The following is a 21,167-nucleotide window of genomic DNA, read 5'->3' as shown; positions in this document are numbered from 1 at the left end:
TTACCATCTCTCCAGCTGTTGGGTATTAACACCTCTCCCTAACGGCACGGGCACTGCAGCTGCCGTCAGATAATGACAAGTTTCAGAAGTACGTTTTTAATCAAAGATACTAGCAATCTTGGGCTTCAAACTACAGTATTCTTTTGTGCAATTTTGAGTCAAGAAATATCAAGATGTACTCGGATTTGTCCCAATGAGTAAACAGTGATACCGCCACTCAAGTAGATCTTGAGTCCTGTTTTTCTCTGAGATGCTATGAAAGTTTGGGCACCAGCCAACTGGGTCGTGTTACGAGTTGGGAGGAGGCATGAAGCCGTGTTGTTGTTGTTACATCCGATACAGCGCTCTTTTGGCCTCCACGGTACACATCTTCCGCGGACAGCAAGAAACACACCATGATGGGACGTGTTGGACTAACGCTTTCTATCTTCTTCTTCTTCACAATGACCGGTAAGAATTTCGACTTATCAAATTAGACAAGAGTAACCGGGGCATACTTCAATGACGACTAAGGGTTTGTAAAGACATGGGGTGCCGCTTGAGAGTTGAGGAGACGACATCAAAGATGACAGAGAGCGAAGGAGCCGCTGATGTCATCTTAGATTATTTACGATTCATTCTATGATATATTGTACCTACTTTGTTTATTCAGACAGAATGTCCTTTTCTTCGCATTCTAAGTTAAAAGTCTTCACTCTGTAGCCAGGAAGGCATTGTTTGTATGATGAAATAAAGTGAAACTGATTTTTTTACCAATATACCGAGAATATGAATATTTAGAATACGTACGTTTTCGTTATTTCGCAATAGACGGATTCCATTGCGACACTGCCAAGGCATGTACGTCTAGTGAGTCGCAGAATTTTCCAGAAAGACGAACTCACACGGATTGTGTTCCCAGGTTGTGTGGTGGCGGCACTGGAGTGTTATTCCTGTTCAACTACTCAAATCAACTCAGTCTGCGGCAGGCGGGCCACCGAAACTGACCTGAGCACATGCGAGGAAACAGAGTTTTGCTATGTGAGTTCTGCCGTGTTCGCCTAGCTACTGGTTCTCGTGGAAACGATCTGATTAACATATGGGGTTTCTGTACGTACTCTGACATGTGTGTAGATGTATTCACTGGAAATAGCGTTATTACTACTATTAGTGATATGGGGCTTTGCCTTGAAGACCAGAAAAACACCAGCAGAGAGACAAATAAACTCAGTGCAGCGGTGCCGTCTGTCGATTAAGTATTGTATTGCAAAACGAGTACCTTTGATCACCAGGTGTGTGATTATTAGTTGTCAGTTACAGCCACACGTTTAGCTTAATGACGATGAATAACTGAATGTTTCCTGGTGTCCTGGAGGCTGAGGTGGTTACAGTGGGGTCTGTTCCCATCTGGCTGGAGCGTGGCTGTTCCCGCAGCTGTGCCACGACTGACACCTGTAGGAGCAGCGGTGACGGTACCGGGGTCTGTAGGGACTGTTGTCGGCGGGATGGATGTAACGGCGGGGTTCCTAACACTGACTGGGCGGGACCGTCCGGTCATGCAGGTTGGTTGAAATGTCAACATCTTCCCCCAATGTTGTTGTGGTTTTATGATATAGCTACAAAGCAAGGAAGTGTCGTCGACTTTTCAGCTTAACTTCTACAATGTTTCTGTTGTTATTCATCTGAAGTACCGCCATTAGGTACCTATCTGAGTATTGACGCTGTTGTGGTGTATTTTAACCTCCTCGATCACGCCCCCCCCCCATTTTACAGCGCTTCCGAAAGACAAATGGAGCTCCAACCAGGACCTTCCCCGGATTCTCCAAGTTAGCAAATATTAGTAATTGGAACCATGAGCTCAACTGTAAGGCTGCTACCAATTGAGCTACGGGACATCCCTCTGAATGATTGTAGTAGTAGAATTGTGTTGAATTGATGTAACACTGACCAACTTACGGCTACCGTCCGTCCCGCACAGTGACCAGTTGTGGAGGCACGTATTTGGAAGATTCCGGCACCATCTCGACCCCAGGTTACCCGGACAACTACCCAGACAACCAGAACTGTGAATTCCTGTTCCCCGACACCGGCCAGATAATCACCATCACGTTCAAGGACTTCCATCTCGAGGGACGTGATTGGCTCTCCCGTTGCCATGACAGCATCATGGTTTACGCCCAAAATAAACTCGTCGGTGAGACACATTGCCCATGTCACGTTGAAAATCTGTTTTGAAAATTGTAATGTGTCTTTTGATATTTTGTCATCATTGGCATTTTGTTCCTTGGCAATTTTTTTCAAATATGGTTTCCTGCCGACTCACAGACGAGTACTGTGGGGATGAGGATCCTGGGACCATCACCTCTTACGGAGTCAGGCTGGTCTTCATGTCTGACTACAGCGTCAGCAAGACCGGCTTTACTCTGTCGTACAGTCGCGTGAACCCATAGTGAGTATACATATACACCTGACACCTCTAACATCATTCCATAATCAGGATATAAACTGCGACGATTGTTGATTTGTCAAATCTTATTTTGAACTGTTTAAGTACAATGGCACATGGCATGCCAGTAGCAACTCAGTGAGGGTCAACAAATCAAAGCAAAACGCATAGTGAGTTGGAAATTGTGATATTTTCTAAACGCGCCCGGCTTTAAATGAACAGCTCAATCAGTTTCCAATGTAAGGCTTCAACGCTGTCTTTTCATGGCCACAGTAATGTATAGGTATGTAAAAGCGAAGGTGAAAGCATCAATTTCAAACCTGTCTATTCCTGCGTTATGTTTAGGGTCGGAGAGCACAGACGGTCTCGAGAACATCTCAAAGAACGGCGTTCAACTTCACTATGGGCCTTGGACAAACGTTCACTCACGACACCTCAGATATAATTAGATTAAAAGAGTAATCGTATCTCTAAATATATTAATCAAGAATCAGTCAATTACTGGTTGATGTCACAGCAAGATGACGTAGGTTAGGTTTGAAAATAATATTCAACCGCATCCGTAATCTTATCTCCGGCACAAGTATATAGGAAGGGACGAATCGCTGGTTCTTTGCAAATAGAAGAGGTTAAACTTCACCTCATCAGTGGCAGACAGATCGGACTTTGCAGTTTGCACGGACACATCATTACGCCACGCCCCCCCTCCTCAACCGTAAAATCTGCCATCACATCAGGAAACAGTCGTCAAAATGTTTTATCCAAGTCATCATTGATATGTATCTGTGGTCACCTGGTCGTCATAGGACCTATCCACTGAATTTTCACCTTACAATCGGAGATAGCGTCGGTGAAATGGAAGTTTTAAATGAATACTGGATTCACCCATGTATCATTTGCCGGTTGCTTCTGTATCAACATGTAGCATCCCATATAGTATCATTTTTGTTAGATACAAGCCTTTTTTTCGTTCATCTTTTTAATAAGATTTTTGCATTACTGTAGATCTCTTCTGTATCTGAGATGTTTCCGGAAAGTTGCTTTACAGTGCGACCTTTTTGTGCGACAGTTCTTTAGTACGCATCTATTGGTTACATTAACGAGGTCGATATAATTCTTATTTCTTCAGTGTGTATTTAACATGAAATCTTAGCAAACAGTGCGAGGACACTTAACACAGAAGGGGTGATTGTTGTGCTGTTTTTTCGGAGCTATCCTGGTCAGAGCTTGCGAAACGCAATGGCATCGGTTGTGATTTGTCAGCTTTTGATTTTATTGTTCGCAAAATGTGGCTCTACATTTCTCTTGGAGAAAAATGAGCCGGTTGTTCACACACAGTACGGAGCTGTGCGAGGTTTCCTTGTGGAAGAAGGGGTTGTTTTCCTTGGTCTCCCGTTCGGAGACCCACCAGTGGGGAATATGCGCAGGAAGCCCCCGGGCCCGAGGCGATACAACACGTCCTGGGCACCGGACATTCGCAGAGGCCGTAACTGACTCTTCAAATGCTCCACCCGCCACATCCTCCGTAAAGCCATCGCTGGGGGAGACCCCAATGTCTGGCTCTACGTTCCCTATCACGCTTGGTCTTTTAAGCACTTCTGGGATGGATACGACTATTGTAACGGACATGTTTGTCACGGAGAAGACCTCCCGTTCGTTTTTCAGACGTCAAGACTACCGATAGCAAATGCCAGCATGACCGATGACGAACAAGTCCTGGCCGACATGATAGCGTACCATTACGGCAACTACAGCTCACACAGGGGATCCCAACAAACCCGGCCCGTACGGAAACCACGCAGGTGCCAGGCGCGGGTCTCTGGACTGGCCAAAGTATAGCCAAGAGGGGAACTTTACGTGCCTGAACATTACAACCCCTCGCAACAGTCTGATACATGACTATATAGGAAGGAGAAGTGTGATCTTTGGGACAATGTAAACATGTACACTTGAATGATACCACAGTTTCACGTTTTTTAGTTTTCCGCACATGCATTTACTATCACATTCTTGACGAAAACGACAAAAATTCTTCTTACCTTTACATATCGTTTGTCATGGGTATTTTTCTTCTCTACACCGTTAGCTCTTTTAATTTGGTTAACCGCTGTAAAAAGGTCTATTTTTAGAGGTCCTTCCATCTAAATGTATTAAAACGTGGATCATTCCGTTTCTAAATTTCAAGGGATTAAACGTTTGGGAAACAAATTTAGTTTTAGAACTTGAAACTCATTAGTGTCATGTGTTGAATTACTTGGTGCAATCAATACATTTGTACACTATTCTAATTACAAAATGAACTGTTCACAAAAAAATAGTTGATCTCCCCTGTGCAAGAATGGGATATTAAAAACACGCCCGGTCCCAAAACGAGCTATTCCATAATCATCTCAGTCCAAAATGAAACTTTAACCCAAACTGACCCCCATGTAAGAATGCACCCTTCCAAAGACATACTTATGCAAAGTCGACCATTTCAGAATCACTTTTACCCGAAAATGGACTATACCAACATCACTACTGTCCCAAATGTACAACTGTGCAACAAACTTAAAAGACAGTGTTATCCACTGACACGCAAAATACCAATAGTCTCTTGACCTTTCATGTTTTCTTTAACACGGTGAACTTAAAGACACACAGCAAGATGGCGGATGAGTCGGTCTCAGTTTATGAGAGGGTTTCTCAAATAACCCGCCCAGGAATTAAGACGGATGAAGTGATAGACATGTATAAGACGTGGGCTAAGGTGTATGACAAGGTGGGTTCTTATGTGAGAGACGGGTGTGGTGGGTGTTGGCGTACTTACAGTACATGTACATTACTTAGCACTCGTTGACATTTATCCTTTGTACCTTCGTAATGCATTGGTGACAAGGGGTGCCGTAGGGGGTGTAGCCGATCTAGGCCCCGGTCGGGCTCTGAAACCGCCTGCCGTCGTCACAGTCCGATTCCCCTTCACGCTGCCATGTAGAGGTCCCTTTCACTAGAAAATGTTGAACCGCTCATTGGTATTAAAAGTAGTCGATGTCCGGCACCCGCCCTGGCGGTGTCGCCAGGTGACCCCTGTGGGGTTCGACAGGTGTCACTCACAGGCCGGTCGGGCAGCTGTATGTGTATTTTCGTCGGGACACGGTCTGATTCTAAATCCGATTCAAAATCAACCGGGCTCCACCGGGCTGACTTCAAGTTCAAATGAAAATCAAGACGACTGAGTTCCAAAGTGGTCCAGTAGTCTTAGGGGCCCCCTCGCGGCTAAGCACGAAAGGGCCGAAAGTGACAAACAGATAGAAGTGCCCGTAAAAGATAAATGAATTACCCGGTGGGACCCATCGGATTGCAAGTGTGACTATAACGGCTATGACCGTGATGTAGGACATGGAGAGTGAAGGGTACAACGGACCCCACAAGGTCGCCAAGGTTCTAGCCGAGTCTCAAGGTGACAAAAGGGACATCCGGGTTCTGGACGTGGCAGCGGGGACCGGACTCTGTGGGCAAGAGGTACGCCTGCATTGTACATGTATGCACGTTGTTTCCGTTCGGTACTGCTGACATTTGTAAACCACACGTAGGGAATTTTGAATGGGAAATGTATGAAAATAATTGGCCGAGCCATTTCTCTTGCAACAAACATTCCCTTCATCTTCAGGTTTGCTATACACTTTTCGGTATCAACGTGTTTTTACAAAGTTTTCCTGATTTCGTTTCAGTTGTCCAAGCTTGGTTTCTCTAACGTAGACGCCCTAGACGCTAGTCAGGACATGTTGAATGTTGCCAAGACCAAGAACGTCTATAAGAATTTCATCAAGGAATTACTGGGACCGAACCGACTTGGCATTGATGATGGTAAATGAAATACGGTAGTATCTTAGTCCTTGCTTTGTTATCCACTCCTAGAAAAATTTCAGGAGACGTACAGGTAATAAGGAAATGTAATAAAGGGTTGAAGGCAAAGCATCTGTCACTGTACATCACTCCAATCCAACTGAACGTTTTGTTTAACACAGTGTCAAGGAAGAAATTGACATGAAAGAAAAAACGCGATAGAGTTTTTAAAAAATGACTGGCGCTGATTTATATTTGTATCCTTCACACACACACACACACACACACACACACATACACACACACACACACACGCACGCACACACACACGAACACACACACACACAAACACACGCACACACACACACACACACGAACACGCACACGAACACGCACACGCACACACGCACACACACACACGCACACACACACACACACGCACACACACACACACGTACAGACACACACACACACACGTGTTTGTTTATTTTGTTTTTTCTTTGTAGACACCTATGATGCGGTAATTGGCAGTGGTCTGTTTGCTACCGGTCACGTCAAACCGGACTGTTTGGAAGAACTTATCCGAGTTGTCAAACCTGGTGAGTGTATCTGTCGTAAGATATTACTTTCTTCTCTATGAACTTTTAAAAATATGCTGGCGTGTTTATGACGGTAGCAAAGTTGTTAAAACATCGTACTTATCTACGTTCTTATACCTACGTTCCAGTTTTCACTTCATGTGTTTTTTCTCGAAATCTGAAAGGTGGAGTTATTTGCCTAAACATCGGAGAAGAACGCCTGCGAACTAATGAGGATTGCAAAGATCTGGAATCTCGCACGGCGGCGCTGCAGAGCAAAGGCCTGTGGCAGCAGGTGTCCCGGGAGATTTTTCCCGGTTACCTTTGGAAGCGATGGTGTAGTCTACCTCTACAAAGTGGTGTAAGATTAAATATTGTGTAGAGAATTGAGAGAAAATGAAATAAAAGTGTTTGTTTTTTACAACATGTTCTATCGACAATTTCGAAATGGCCAAGTCGTGTGAAAATAACCTGGCATCACTAGATAAATGTAAAGACACATGCATTCAGAAATGCATGCTATTGATAAACATCTAGATAGATAGATGCGAATCGAATGTACACGATTTCCCAACACCAACACATCACCAAATATGATCTGACCTGACCCGTATAGAAGACAATTTTACATATACTAGCTACTGAATGGTAAGTATGTACAGTCGGAGGTGGTAGCTAGTCGACAAACAAGTATTACTAATATTTCAATGCCCTGTCTTAACATTATGCACACAAATGCACGTCTTATTTACTCATTTCAAGACAAACGCCTTTTACATCCGGATCTTAAAGGCGTCTTGTGTTTAGTAAATTGACAGGTCTATACATGATGTACGTCATAGAAACTGACTTGAAATTAAGTATTTACTTACCAATCAAAGCAGGGTCTAACTCTTTAATATGAATGTTCTTGCGTAATACTTGGGCAAGCTCGAACACGTTTCGTTGCGATGCCTTTCTTTTGAAACTAAAGACGTGTTATTATCTTGAATATCAGCAACACTTTTCTATATATTACTGCTATCATAAAGGTAAATTATCATAATGCTAGCCTTACATGCAGTGAATATGCTATCCAATGGAGAATGTAAAATATTGAATATACATTGTTTAAAACTAACTGATATTTCAACTCATAAAGGATCTTTGTCAGATACATCTATTTCATACCGTGGCTGGCATTAGTGACAAAATTGTATAATATTAGTTGTTTTGATTGAGATTTTGAATAGTACTAGTTGTTTAAATTTAAGTTAGATTTTGTTGAATGTAATACATGTACGCCTAAAGTACGCTGAGGACGCTGCCATGTATTTTAGTAATGAATGAATGAACGAATCAATAAACTTACTTATTATTACTACTTATCAAAAAAATGCCTTTTTTCTTTCCCCAGTTGTTTTGTGTGTGTGCAAAATATGCAAAAACGTATTCACCATCCCATTGGATTAAAAATCTTATATCATATTACAGTAGTTTGAACTCATTTGACACCGCTGAGGTCAGTACGTGCTTAATTATTTAGATGTGGCTAAAAAGTGCTGATTTTCATTTCATTAGTTCTCGCCGTATACTAGGTAATGAGGCGTACTGTTTACCACAAACCGCCTTTTACAAACCGTTTGACGCACAATTTGCTACCCTATTTTCTTGATTTGAATAAATCAGTCATAATGTCACCGACAGTCTAAACCTCGTAATGGGTGTCAGCATGTTTTATACAAACACGTATTTACTTTGCCCCTGAATTAAGCTAGAGCTGTGGCAAACTTTAAGACATTTCATCCCTTTTTCTTTTGTCTCGGCTTACGCCCCTTTTTCTGCCAAGCTACGACAGGCTTTCCTCACACACAGATATATATATAAAGAGTCACGCAAGAGATCTAACTTCGCGCACGAGGAGGGAGTGAAGCATTCAACATCAGTTTGCCAATCTTCCCGCTAGCTCTGCAAAGTCAACAGGTAAGGATGGTATAGTTTTTAGATTTCTGTATGCGTTACCGGGCAAATGTTATCTTTTCTTTGTACAACAGCTAAAGACCTCGCCGATAGTAGTTCTACATTGAGGAGATTAAAATTTTTAGAATGTCAATATAATTTGTAAATCATAGATTTGTAATGTCTTGAATATGGTTACGAAAAAGCTTGTGGCTTTTGGATATGAATTAATGTTGAATATTTACAATACCATTTTGTTCTCCTCCTTTACCAACTCAATGTTTGGTAACCTACCAAATTAGCATCCGTCCGAGTGGGAAAGTTACAAAGACATGGTGATTTTTTTTATATTTGCGGACAGCATAAACATCTGTACTATGGTCTCTGTGTGGGTCTAAGGCTTGGAATTTGTCTTTCCAGCCATGAAGACCTTGACAGTGACCGTGACGTTGGTCCTGCTGGTAGTTCTGCTGGTACCGGACACCCAGGGATGGTTCTGGAGCCGCCGGCGTCGGAGCTGCTCCCGGGTGGACTGTGCGTGGGGCGGCTTCAGGGACTGGTCACAGTGTACCGCTACGTGTGGTACCCAGGGCACCCAGGAGCGCACCCGGTCCATCTCGCGTGGCGTAAGTCACCAATTGAAGTGTGGTGTAGTGTAGTGTAGTGTAATGGTGTTGGCCTGGAGGATGTGAGATATCGATGTAGCTTGTCATACAATGCTTTTTGTTAACTTTTCTTTCTATTCATATCTAAAAAAAGTTTCATTGCAAAATGAAAACCTGAACTGGACAAGAGATGAAATTGCCAGGCGCCTGAAATTCTGAAAATGACAAGAACCGTGATTTTCTCCTTCCCGTGTCCAGGCCAGCTGCGGTGGAAGCGCATGCACCGGGGACAGTGTGGAGAGGCGAGCTTGTAACCGGATTTGCTACAACGACGGACAGGTCACCTCCTCAGGGTGCAGCTGCGCGGAGGGATTCCAGGGAGAATGTTGTGAAACGGGTAAGTTATCCAAGACTGTTTTTGGCGACGCCTCGGGCTTCTTTAAAGTGTTGGGCCCGGTTTGAGAGTCTACTGATGTATTCCTGAGGAAAATCTTGTATCTTTTATTCTGGACATGCTATGGTCATGATTTTTGGGTAACATATAGTATTTTCGTTTCATAGGAAAGATGTAGAAGATGTAAGGTATTGACATCCCAAAATATCAAATAAGCTTCATCACATCAAAATATCAAATAGACGACATTTCAACCTGACCTTTATTCCCCATTCCCCCATTTCCATTCGGTCAAATAGCCTTTCATTTACGTGGATGCTTTTTGTTCCTATTGAGTTTCAGTATCTTATTTTTTGTGAAGCAAATAGATCTATCTAGTATGCAACATTTAAGATCTGTTTACCTTTCAAATAACTTAAAACTTGGAAAGGAAAACTCATTCAACTTGTGCCGTGTTGCTCTAGCCGTGACCTGCCCCGTTGTTACGAATCCTGAGAACGGCTTCAAGAGGGACAGGTCCAACATGCATAGCTACGGGGACTCCGTCGTGTTCGCCTGCAACTCTGGGTACGAGATCGCCGGCACCACCACCAGCCGTACCTGCCAGGCCGACGGAACCTGGAGCGGAGGGGAGATCGTCTGTCAGAGTACGTCACAACTTGTAGCTTTGCCCAAGATAAGATCTTTTTTGGAAGGAGCGCATCTTATTGAAAATTCGAAAGACGAACACACGAAGTTCAAGAAACAAAACACTTGACAACATCAAGGGGGTTATAGACCTGTAACCCCCTTTACAACATGTACGGCTTATTATTATTTGTTATAGATCTATCTGATTAAAAGAAACATGATTTTAGTCGACATTGTCCCTGTTGACTTTGTCAGTAACAACAAAGTGCTCCGTACAAATGTAACAGATATCACAAACTTTAAATTCACTTTTGCGTAGTGATTATGCATCTATTTCGAAAACATGAACGATTCAGAAGTGAACGGTTGTCCTCGAACTTGCAGGAGTGACCTGTCCGACGGCTGCCAACCCTACCAGCGGGTTCCGCCGTGACCGAGCGCTGGTCCACTATTACGAGGACACGGTCAGCTTCGGCTGCGACGCCGGCTATGAGCTACGGGGCAGCCGCACCAGAACTTGCCAAGCCGACAGGTCTTGGAGTGGGGCGGATCCTAACTGCCAGAGTAAGTCCAGAATAATTCGAAGGGCAAAAAAAATCTTACGACACATGTTACCAAGGACATTATGTTACTGAGGCTTATTGGGTACCTGCCTGTGGCACTGGCTGCAAATACACCTGATATGATTATATTAAGTCTGCAATAATTCCCTTGAAAAAGATGGAAAGGCAACCGCTGTGCAAATTTATTTCCTTAGAGTAGCGTGTTCCGTAATCCGGCATATGCTAAAATGTATCGCCATTGTGATCCGGATAATACATTGCCTCTTCTAAATGTAGCTTCTTCAAACGCTATGAGCGAAATTCCTAGATCTTACTATGATCATTTCTTCGCCCAATCAAAACTTCTCAAAGGTTGATTGACCGCTCGTTTGAATTGCATTCTCAGTGACCTGTCCTTCACTTGTATTTGTGCCGCCACACTCGAGTTCGTACGAATAACTTCCTTCAGAGTGTAAACAACTAAGTTCCTGACACGACTTAATTCTGATTCTCTGCGCACGTATGTTTTGATGTAAGGCACACATTACATTTGTTGGATATTTAATGCTTCGCTGAAAAATTTAATTTCATGTGCTGATTGGTCAGTCAAAAGGTCGATCGAAGTAATAGGAACGTATTTGTTTGCGTACAGTACATTCTTTGGAAGCAGTTTTTCGATATATTTACATATTTTTTTCTTTCACGTGAATTCACCGTGAACACATGTCATTCGCCCTCCAATCACGCCATGGCCACGTGACCAGATGAGGTCACTGGTCCCTCCCCTTTCCCAACTTATAGACCACAGCCGTCGCCATGGTGCCTTCACCTTATTTTCGCTGTGCATATTTTTAGTGTTTCATGACATTTTGAAAATAAGCTTAAAGGAGGATAGTAGTAACATCTTAGGAAAATGAACCCAAACGATAATGTAGCAAATGACAAAGGACATTTACACAGGAAAAAATATAAATAGTTGTCACCAATATATTTTTGCATATAACGTTATATCAAATACGGCCCATTTGAAATATTTCAGTCTGAATGAAATCTATGCTGCTGTTTTTACCACAGGGATTTGCTGCAACAGCTCTGTGGAGATCGAGAACGGCCAGGTCACTGCAATGTCAGATTACTGCTCTGGGAACGTCATCGAGTTCTCCTGCAACGCTGGGTACGAGCTGGTCGGCGACTTCTCTTCTGTCTGCCAAGACGACAAGACCTGGTCCGGGCTGCTGCCTACTTGTCAACGTGAGTAGACCCTTCCTTCCTTCCTTCCTTCCTTCCTTCCTTCCTTCCTTCCTTCCTTCCTTCCTTCCTTCCTTCCTTCCTTCCTTCCTTCCTTCCTTCCTTCCTTCCTTCCTTCCTTCCTTCCTTCCTTCCTTCCTTCCTTCCTTCCTTCCTTCCTTCCTTCCTTCCTTCCTTCCTTCCTTCCTTCCTTCCTTCCTTCCTTCCTTCCTTCCTTCCTTTCTTTCTTCCTTCCTTCCATCCTTCTCTCCCTCACGCATTTATTTATATCTGTAGTGCGATGAGTATGTTTTCCTTTCTGTCCGTGCAGGTATATCTTGCGGCGACCCGGGTCACATCCGCCATGCTACCAGGAATATCGAGGGGACGCTGTACAGAGACGCGGCCACGTTCACCTGCAATACCGGCTTTAACCTCCAGGGGGATCAACTCATCGTATGTGGCTCCGACGGCCAATGGCACGGTGAACCTGTCTGTGAACGTAAGTGTTCGTTCTCCTACAATGTCTCATGCACCTTGTCAGTGATTGATTGTAACATGATAATAGAGCAGAGAAATCCTCTCTTCAAGATCAATTCTTGTTGGATGTTGCATTGTTTTGTACAGAAACCCTTTCTTCTTTATCAATATGAACTGCCTACTTTGCTTTAAATGAAATTGTAACTTTTGCTATGAGTGTCCGATTTACTGTTAGTCACGCTTTTGCATTCAACTTCGATAGAAATTTGGCATTTTCTTGCAACGATTTGACACTCGTCAATCCCAGCTGACGGAGAGTGTAGCTGTGAGTCCCTCCCAACCCCCGCGGGAGGCTCCGTGCGGTGCATGACTGCCACCCACTTCGACGGCACCACCACGTCCAACGTCCAGAAGGCGTTCCTGAGCTGTGCCTCCCCTACCATCTACCCCACCACCGACGACATGTACGACTGCGGCGCCAGTACCGGCTTCCTCTGGCAGATTCGTGCTTACGCGCATTCCAGGGATGGCCTTGAGACCACCTACACCCTTGCCAACGTGTTGGACTGCCAAGGTAAGAAAAGACAAGAAGTACAGTCTATCATTAAACGATAGCAGGATCTAGGATGGCTTGTTAGCAAATGTATAATTGTATGTGTTTGGCCTCATTACCTTTGTCAAGAAGGTTATGTTTTCGGTAGCGAACATAAGTTTGCTTGTGGGTTGACAGCTTAACTCATAACTCATTTGTCAACAAACCAAAGGACTATGTCTATTTTTAAGAAAAATGCAGCAAGAATCCTAATATAAGGAGTTGACCATAGACGGTTGGGAATGAGAATATTGCAGACAAAGTTTTAGATCTACAGGCTGCTTCAGAAAAAGTTTCTCATTTGTATTAACTGGCATCAGTTTATCAGACAGACCTTTTAATGCGTTGCTGAAGGTTAGACATTTAGGTAATAAGATACGCAAAAAATAGTTTCTCAAGCAATTAACTGGATAAAAAAATTTTCTTCAAACTTTTATCTACCTGCTTGAGTACCTATTGTTGGCAGACCGGCTTTTAATGAACCCGTCATCGCTGAAACGGCACACGGAATGTTGTTCAAATCCTCCTGTGAATATAGCCCAGTCAGAAGTCACCGCCGCGCTGGACGTGAGCGGCCTGATGATCCGGGCTAACACCGCGACTGACGGAGAAGCCGTGGAGGACGCCCTTAGGGATAGCCTGGCGGCCCAGGCTACCTTCTGCCAGGCACCGTGCCATGTACGTCATAGCTATTGGATGTTTGTAATCACGTGACTTTACTTTTACATCTGTCATGAAATACTATCAATAATTGACTCTCTCGTTGCGCCTTTTTTGTCTTTGCATACCTAGAGCAATTTTTCAGGGGTAGATCCTTTCTTAGAATCATCGGCTGTGTTCCGAATAACCAAAGAGGTTTAAACCCTCTTGGAATAATCGGTCGCCAGATCGAATCTATCGCAACTACAACAGCATGGTGATGGCGACTAAATTCATACGTCATGTAACGTTACAATGGGCCGGTGCTACACAATTTGTGTCGCAAAAATTGCCTTTAACACGCCATAAATAACATTGTTTTCGTATCATCCTTACTCTAATCAGCTGATATCTACAAATGTATTGTTTCAGTGATCCATAACTGCTGTTTCATACGTTTAGGTTGGTGACATCACTTTCGAGGTCGTGTCGAACCTCAGCCGCACCCGGGACGTCCAGCTGGCGGAGATCCACGTCACCATCGGGCTCTACATCGTGGACAACACCGGGGTGGAGTGGACCAACAGCTCCATCCCGCTGCACATCAGCCAGCAGCTCACGTAAGGAGTTTCGCTGATTCAGAGCCATAAAAGATCATAGTAAGGAATGATACTTGGAACTTCTACTGCCTTTATGTGTTGTAGAAATACTGCTTATTTTTTGTTGTGTCAATAAAGATCGCTATAAACTAACCCACTGTTATGTCAACACCCATTTTCTAAATCTTTTGACGTTGCCCCAGGGGCGAAGACTTTTTGCTCCAACTAGCCCTGCCGCGTAACACTCCGGCGGATGGGTGCCTGTGTTCTTCGTCATTTGTAATTACTGCAGTATGTCTTATCGTATATAATACAATGCTTGATATTTGTATATAACCTTTGCCAAGGAGTTAATGTTTTTCTTAGCGTCTGATTGTGGTTGAGCAGCACATTAACTCACGTAGCCATGATTGAATTGTTATGACAATATGATTAAATCCTGGACCCGAGCGGCTTTCATTGGTACTGCAGAAGACTATGCAGTTTATGTATTTTTCCATTCATTCTCCTACAGCAACAACGCCAACACCCTGAGGCAGCTTGTCCAGTCGGGTCAGGTGACCATGAACGTGAACGGAGTCCAGATGTCCTTGGAGGACAATGGGGTCAGCACGCAGGTCACCACCGTCGGCTGTCCGGAGGGCCACGAGATGAAGGATGGACACTGCTGTAGGTTAAACAAATAATTTCATATTCTATTACATAAAAATAATAACTTTGCTTCCACGCCCTTGGCACCAATTGTACCACATACCAGATAGCTTATTTGAAACTTTTATGTTGGTTTATGTGATATTTTTCAGATACCTGCCCCGCTGGTACGTACCACGACCGCGCCATGAACGAGTGCGTGGTGTGCCCGTTCGGTTACTACACCGCCGAGCCAGGACAGACCAGGGGCTGCAACATCTGCCCTAACGGCACCACCACCTACGGACTCGGCGCAACAGAATGTCACGGTAAGACGATGACTATGCACAGTTCCTAGCCGAATGCGCATCTGCAGTTCTGATGCATTGCGGTCTAGGTCAAATCCCTCACGATCCTTTGTCCGGATCGTGAATGTTTGTTTACTTTTAACGGGGTTAACCTCTGATATTACTCACACTGTCCAGCGACACTGCAAATGTGAGCTGGCTTGTAGTACGACGCAATGATCTAACTCAAGTGTACTCTATTCCATTAAGAAACTTAAAGGTCACCGGGGATGTTCGAAACCTTCAAGCTACTTACAAATAACTATTTTCCAGTGTGTTGTTGAACCATCCTGACTGACCATCCGTCGATCTTTCAGCTAATTTCCAAGCAGAACTGTGGGCAAAATTTTAACGGTTTCTGACAGGGCCGGGAGACCAGATCCTGGGACCCAGTCAGAAGCCGTCACGATTTGCCTTCGAAGATCTGCTTGGAGACGCGTCTTACCTTTAAGGATCCAGTTGTATAGCGCCAAACATTTATCTGATAATGTAAGCCCCCCGAAATATTATATCATATTCCCATGTTTGCAGCCTACATGGACTGCTACTGCATGGACGGCCAGCACCCGTGCACACACGACCCTGACAACGGCTGGGTGTGCCACTGTCCTGTCGGGTACGAGTTGCAGGAGGATGAGTGCATTGGTAAGTGTTGGTGCCACCGTCAGCTCCTGTGACAATATTATGGATTATCCATAGAAAGTACCATTTATATCCAAATGAAAGGACATATTTCGTTTCATCCAGTTGAGAACTGGCAGTGACTTTTTTGTGAAATTAATTATAACAGCTTACAATAATTATTGAGGTTTTGCATCCTTAACGTGTAAACCATTCTTTGCCTTCCGTGTCACCATCTTGATCTGTAATACATATCCGATCGTAGGAAAGCTAACGAGTACAAATGTAGCCCTTTATCAAGCATTGAAGCGTTTAGAGTCTGTAACTTATTTGTTTTTTTACAGTGGCCTGCCCGTCCGACGCCACTCGCCACGGCGAGGCCTGTTACAAGATGGGAACGTTCAGGTCTTTGACCTACAGTATGGCTTCGGTAAGCAATTTCAAACGCTTTAGCTCAGGTACATAACTTATTTCATATATGATTCCCCTCACAGTTTTCCCTCAAAGGGAAACTGTTTCTTCTGTGTATTTTATTCACCTCTCCTGCTAAGGACAATACATTGAATCACGATGTGCCTAAATTGTAGTTTTAACAGCGATATTCTAGAGGCCTGCTATTGCACTAACCTCACCAAAACGCTCAAAGCTGCAGTTTTGTGTGATTTTACCAGAGGGCAATTATGAATTTCAGGGAAACACAATCAGGGCCAAGTTTAATTTCAAACTTTTGTGAAGATTACCGGGAACCCTGTATTTGCTGGCTGTGTATGTAGAGATTGATAGGAAGCGGTCTCCTTAGTGTCCTTTCTAATTCAGTATGCTGAGAATTGAGAGTTTTGACGACCGTATCTTTCATACAGCAACTGTGCCGCTTCGATGGAGGTGAGCTCGCCCGCGTGAGGGACCAGGCCACCGCGGACTTCGTCAAGGACCTTGCGGGAGGGTCGGACACGTGGATCGGGCTTGACGACACCACCACGGAGAGAGAGTACCACTGGCTCGCCGATTCCACCACCCTCGGAGACTTCGCCCCTTGGGCTGAAGGTAAATCTTCCCATAATACGCCATGCTCTAGTCATGTGATCATTCACTAATCGTTAGTCATTATCATTATAAAATCATGCACTTACCACGTGATTATTCACCAATAGTTACAGAAACAAGTATGCTCTTGTAAAGAGAGCATTTACCAATCGGCAGTAGTTTAAGAGCGACTTATAAATGGTGCCAGTTAAATGCTGCATTTGTAAGGGCAGCCATGTTTGAAATCTTGTGAGTTAGAACAAATCATACCTCGTAAGATCTTGTTCTTAGTTCATGTTACGTCAGAGACGTGGGTATCGGTTGACAGCCTAGTCATGCAACACTGAACTATGAACGACGCCTCATCCAATGTTGCTTTTTCCACCCTTGGCCGACTTTCTGGTCAAAGTCACGGATTCGGAAGAGCCTTGATGAACCTCTCTACAGACAGGACCGTCAAGATTGAGACCATGTTATCATACCCTGTGAAAGGTCAACGAGTTGTCACTGCAATGAGTCCAGACTTGTGGCGTCAGGACGGCTGACATTAATCTTCTTGTGACCTTTACCTTTGATGATGCATTAACGTTATCATGACCACAAAACGCACATAGTAAGAGTTTCTTGGACCTCCCACATGTACATGTATCATTTTCACCAGGAAAAAAACAACATTATAGTACTTCCAGTACTTTTCCTACCCATGCGACCGTCTTTCGACTTTTGAATTGATAGAGTGTTTTTTTTCTTCTTAAATTCAATTTCCACATCAATGAAGCGGGTAGGTGCTGACCGATTTCATGGATCGTAGCTCAACCGTACACAGTGTTTTTCTTGAAATTCATCGACCGGTTTTCAATGTGCATTCTTCTGGTATTCTATTATGTGAGCTATACCGACACCGTAGATTGCGTTGTTTGAGAGTGCTAACACAAGGTCTCTAGATGTCCGACCGCACTTCAGCTACGATCAGCAATGATATGGAAATAGCCGCGTCCATGTTGGTGTACCTATGACGGCTTGTGAAAAAGATTTGTAGTTTGCACCCGTTCACTGTGATACGCAATGTTCATTCTGTAGGCCAGCCCAGCGATCCTTTCGGCATGTACGACTGTGTGAAGCTGACCGCGGAGGGACACTTCAGCGCAGTGCCCTGTAACTCCTTCATGCAGTACGTCTGTGAGTTCCAGTGAAACCTGCCCAACTGGCGATGACCGCTCTGGAGAACAACATTCCTTGTCGTTGTGTTCTTTGTCTTGATTAAGGGAATCAAATCTAGCGCACCCACCTCTATGTTAAACCTCATTTGCAGTAAACAGTGTCGTCATTTGACGTATATTCTGCATCATTTAAGACAACGAACTCGAAGAAGTTCTGTTTGAAGCACTGGTGGGTAAAGATCCGCACATTGTAATCATGGAATAGAATAAACTTGCAGCAGAACCTTTTTGTCTGTCGTGTGTCCTGCACAAAATATGATCTATCTTTACATACCATAAGGGTAATATGCCAATTTTAAGTTTTATGATTTTTTTCATCATTCTCCGAGTACGCGTTTTCAAATTTGTTCCAAAAACTGATGGCGCAAACTTATCCCCAATCCTCTCTTAGTTTTAGATTAGATTTGTATGAAGTAACTATTTCCTTTGGTTTGTCAAATTGAACGAAGACCATGGTGCAGCATAATACCGGTCAAGTCAAACAAAAGGTTTTTAGCTTGAAATCTTTCGAAGGAACCCGTAACTTCAGAACAAATAAAGCTTCAAAAGAACGCCCCCTGATTTCAAACAGCAGTTTTCCACCAGGAGAAATCCCATATCGTTCTGAAGAAGGCAACAAAGCAGCAGCTGAACGCAGACAGAGACGAATAGGGTTGTGTACCGAAGAAAACCATGTTGAACCAGTGTACATACTGCACACTCATTGCAAAGTTCTCTAGTTTCTGTGGTGTTAGCAGGTTTGTTTGTCAGTAACTGTTAATGTGCTGTATGGACAAACAGTGGTAACCAAATGCTTTAAAAATATTCTCGATTAGCAAAGGTACAGGGACTCTCGCATGACCTTCTAGATATGGATTATATATGGATCTTAAGCATAGTAATTACAAGGTACATGGACATATCAATATATGGGATTTAACCACTATTTACATCACGGTTATCAGACCTAAACATTAATGTAATTACCTATTTTCAAGCTGTACGGATTGTCTACTCCTGCAATATAATTGAATTCATCTATAGAATGAATGGAGACAACTCATTCTAAAAACATACATCTAAAGGGAACCTGTGGTAGCTATCTTCAGTTAACAGCGATAAGTCGATAATCGTAACACGCGTATTACATGCCCAAACATGTTTCAACGCTAGTTTACAGGTGATTGACATTAGCTGAAGCTCTATAACGTTAAAGACGTAACTGCCTCCGCGAGAAACCTGAGTAGGGATGCCCATTAATTGCTATGGATGATTGTTTCCACTTACGGCAGCCTCTATACTTTGTAAAATGTGTTCCTCTGCGGAAAAAACAAGTTTTCAAACCGTTCATCCTTCATTTAAGTGCTAGAAGATCACATTTGGGAAAACACTCGCGGCTTAAGTGTCATTCGTAGCTCTGGGACAATGACAACGCTGAGACGGGATTCGACCGGTTTCGTCTTTCGCGGAAAATAAGTGGTAATCATCTTTTTACTGGTGAGCGGTTAATGCGTTTAATGCACGGTTTTGAAAGGGCTTCACCCCTTCAGTAACCTTGAAAAGCTCTGGAAGTAGCTAGAATGAGAGGAATTACCGTAATTATCTACATGGGTAGCAAGAATATGCAAAAGTGGGGTCGTGTGGCGTAACGGCAGGGTGTTCGGCCCAGAACCAAGAGGTCCCGAGTTCGAATCCCCCTGACGCCACCGATGTTGTGCCCTTGGGAAAGGCACTTTACACGACTTTCCTCACTTCGCCCAGGTGTATAAGAAATAGATATGTTGTTATCTGTACGTGGTATTGTTAATATAAGTTAAAACAACTTGAGTGCAGTGTCACGTCGTCCTTGTCTGTCAAAAACCGAAGTAAAAAAAACAAGAGCTTTTAAAAAAAGCTGGCGTTTCGGCTACGTTTATATGTGTGAATTGTCTTTTCCCTTTACTTGAAGTAAAATCTGCCAGAGGAAGTCACTCAAGGGCTGTTCAGTCTATAAGAAAAATTGTCATTTTGGGAAATGAGTACTGTTTTAATAGAGAAAGGCAGATTGGGGAAAGCAATTTTGAAGTTACGTCACTTAACTTAAGTGCTTTTGAAAAAGCTGGTCTTGGCCTACAACTTGTGCTTATTTGTAAAATGTATAATAGGCTCATTATAAAAGCTATCAATGTAATTATGTACATGGCACGCAATAAAACATAAAATTTGAAAAAGCACCATTGAATCATCAGCACTATGGTAATTAAGTGAAATAGAAGTTCATAACAGCTAAGGTTCTATCTAAAATGACTACCAAATGTCAAACAAATCAACAGCTACCGTATTTCTTCTAATAAAGGACGCACCCCAAATAAAGTGCGCACCCCCGATTTGGGCTTCACCGCAACCCCAATCACGCCAGCTGAGATACTTCACAGAAAAACCTTAATAAAGTGCGCACCCCCCATCTGCCGCTGTCGCTCGGCGCGTCTCCAAGATGTGACCACGCCCCGGTATTCGGCACGCTATGAAGTCCTGGTGTCTTTCTTAATCGTTCCATTTTCAAGTAATTTTCGGGAAAACATTACCATTATTTGGGGTCAACACTTAACCCTCTACTCCGCTCAAATTTTGAGTAAAACGTTTTGAAGTTTAAACGTCACGCTGCTGAGAACCTCGCGCCAGGATATCTGACAAACTCCCTTGATATTGAAGGACCAGACGACGATCCGCTTGATTTCTACCGGGCTAGTCAAAGACAAACGTGTAAAACGCATTTTGAGATAAAAATAAAAGTTCGTCTCTCGGCATTTATGCCGCAAAATACAGCGTTGCATTGACGAAATCATTTCATTTTCGATCACCCGCCGCCATATTGTTCAAATCCTGCTGCCCCA

At 43.5% G+C, this 21,167-nt stretch overlaps 3 protein-coding genes across 3 annotated transcripts; all 3 read left to right on the top strand.

Annotated features, from left to right (window-relative positions):
• The first annotated feature begins 149 nt into the window (after positions 1-149).
• LOC136432830 (tolloid-like protein 2) lies at positions 150-3,298 on the top strand. Its single transcript, XM_066424358.1, has 6 exons — positions 150-450; positions 902-1,020; positions 1,355-1,541; positions 1,958-2,173; positions 2,305-2,428; positions 2,771-3,298. Coding segments are annotated over exons 1-6 (702 nt in total). The 5' UTR covers positions 150-395; the 3' UTR covers positions 2,772-3,298.
• Positions 3,299-3,393: 95 nt separating this feature from the next.
• LOC136432832 (methyltransferase-like protein 27) lies at positions 3,394-8,117 on the top strand. The gene is made up of 5 exons (XM_066424359.1): positions 3,394-5,186; positions 5,801-5,926; positions 6,136-6,271; positions 6,757-6,849; positions 7,014-8,117. The coding sequence occupies exons 1-5, from the start codon at positions 5,073-5,075 to the stop codon at positions 7,208-7,210; spliced, it is 666 nt and encodes a 221-aa protein (XP_066280456.1). The 5' UTR covers positions 3,394-5,072; the 3' UTR covers positions 7,211-8,117.
• Positions 8,118-8,660: 543 nt separating this feature from the next.
• LOC136432829 (uncharacterized) lies at positions 8,661-18,538 on the top strand. Its single transcript, XM_066424357.1, has 16 exons — positions 8,661-8,790; positions 9,187-9,392; positions 9,630-9,768; positions 10,230-10,412; positions 10,780-10,959; positions 12,012-12,188; positions 12,496-12,666; positions 12,952-13,218; positions 13,775-13,914; positions 14,338-14,495; positions 14,989-15,143; positions 15,278-15,433; positions 15,983-16,096; positions 16,417-16,502; positions 16,933-17,116; positions 18,176-18,538. The coding sequence occupies exons 2-16, from the start codon at positions 9,189-9,191 to the stop codon at positions 18,286-18,288; spliced, it is 2,427 nt and encodes an 808-aa protein (XP_066280454.1). The 5' UTR covers positions 8,661-8,790; positions 9,187-9,188; the 3' UTR covers positions 18,289-18,538.
• The last annotated feature ends 2,629 nt before the right edge of the window (positions 18,539-21,167 follow it).

This window comes from Branchiostoma lanceolatum, chromosome 4 (genome assembly GCF_035083965.1).
Source record: "Branchiostoma lanceolatum isolate klBraLanc5 chromosome 4, klBraLanc5.hap2, whole genome shotgun sequence".
Classification (NCBI taxonomy): Eukaryota; Metazoa; Chordata; class Leptocardii; order Amphioxiformes; family Branchiostomatidae; genus Branchiostoma; species Branchiostoma lanceolatum.
Note: the sequence above shows the minus strand (reverse complement) of the source record. Positions and strands in the feature narration are given on the sequence as shown.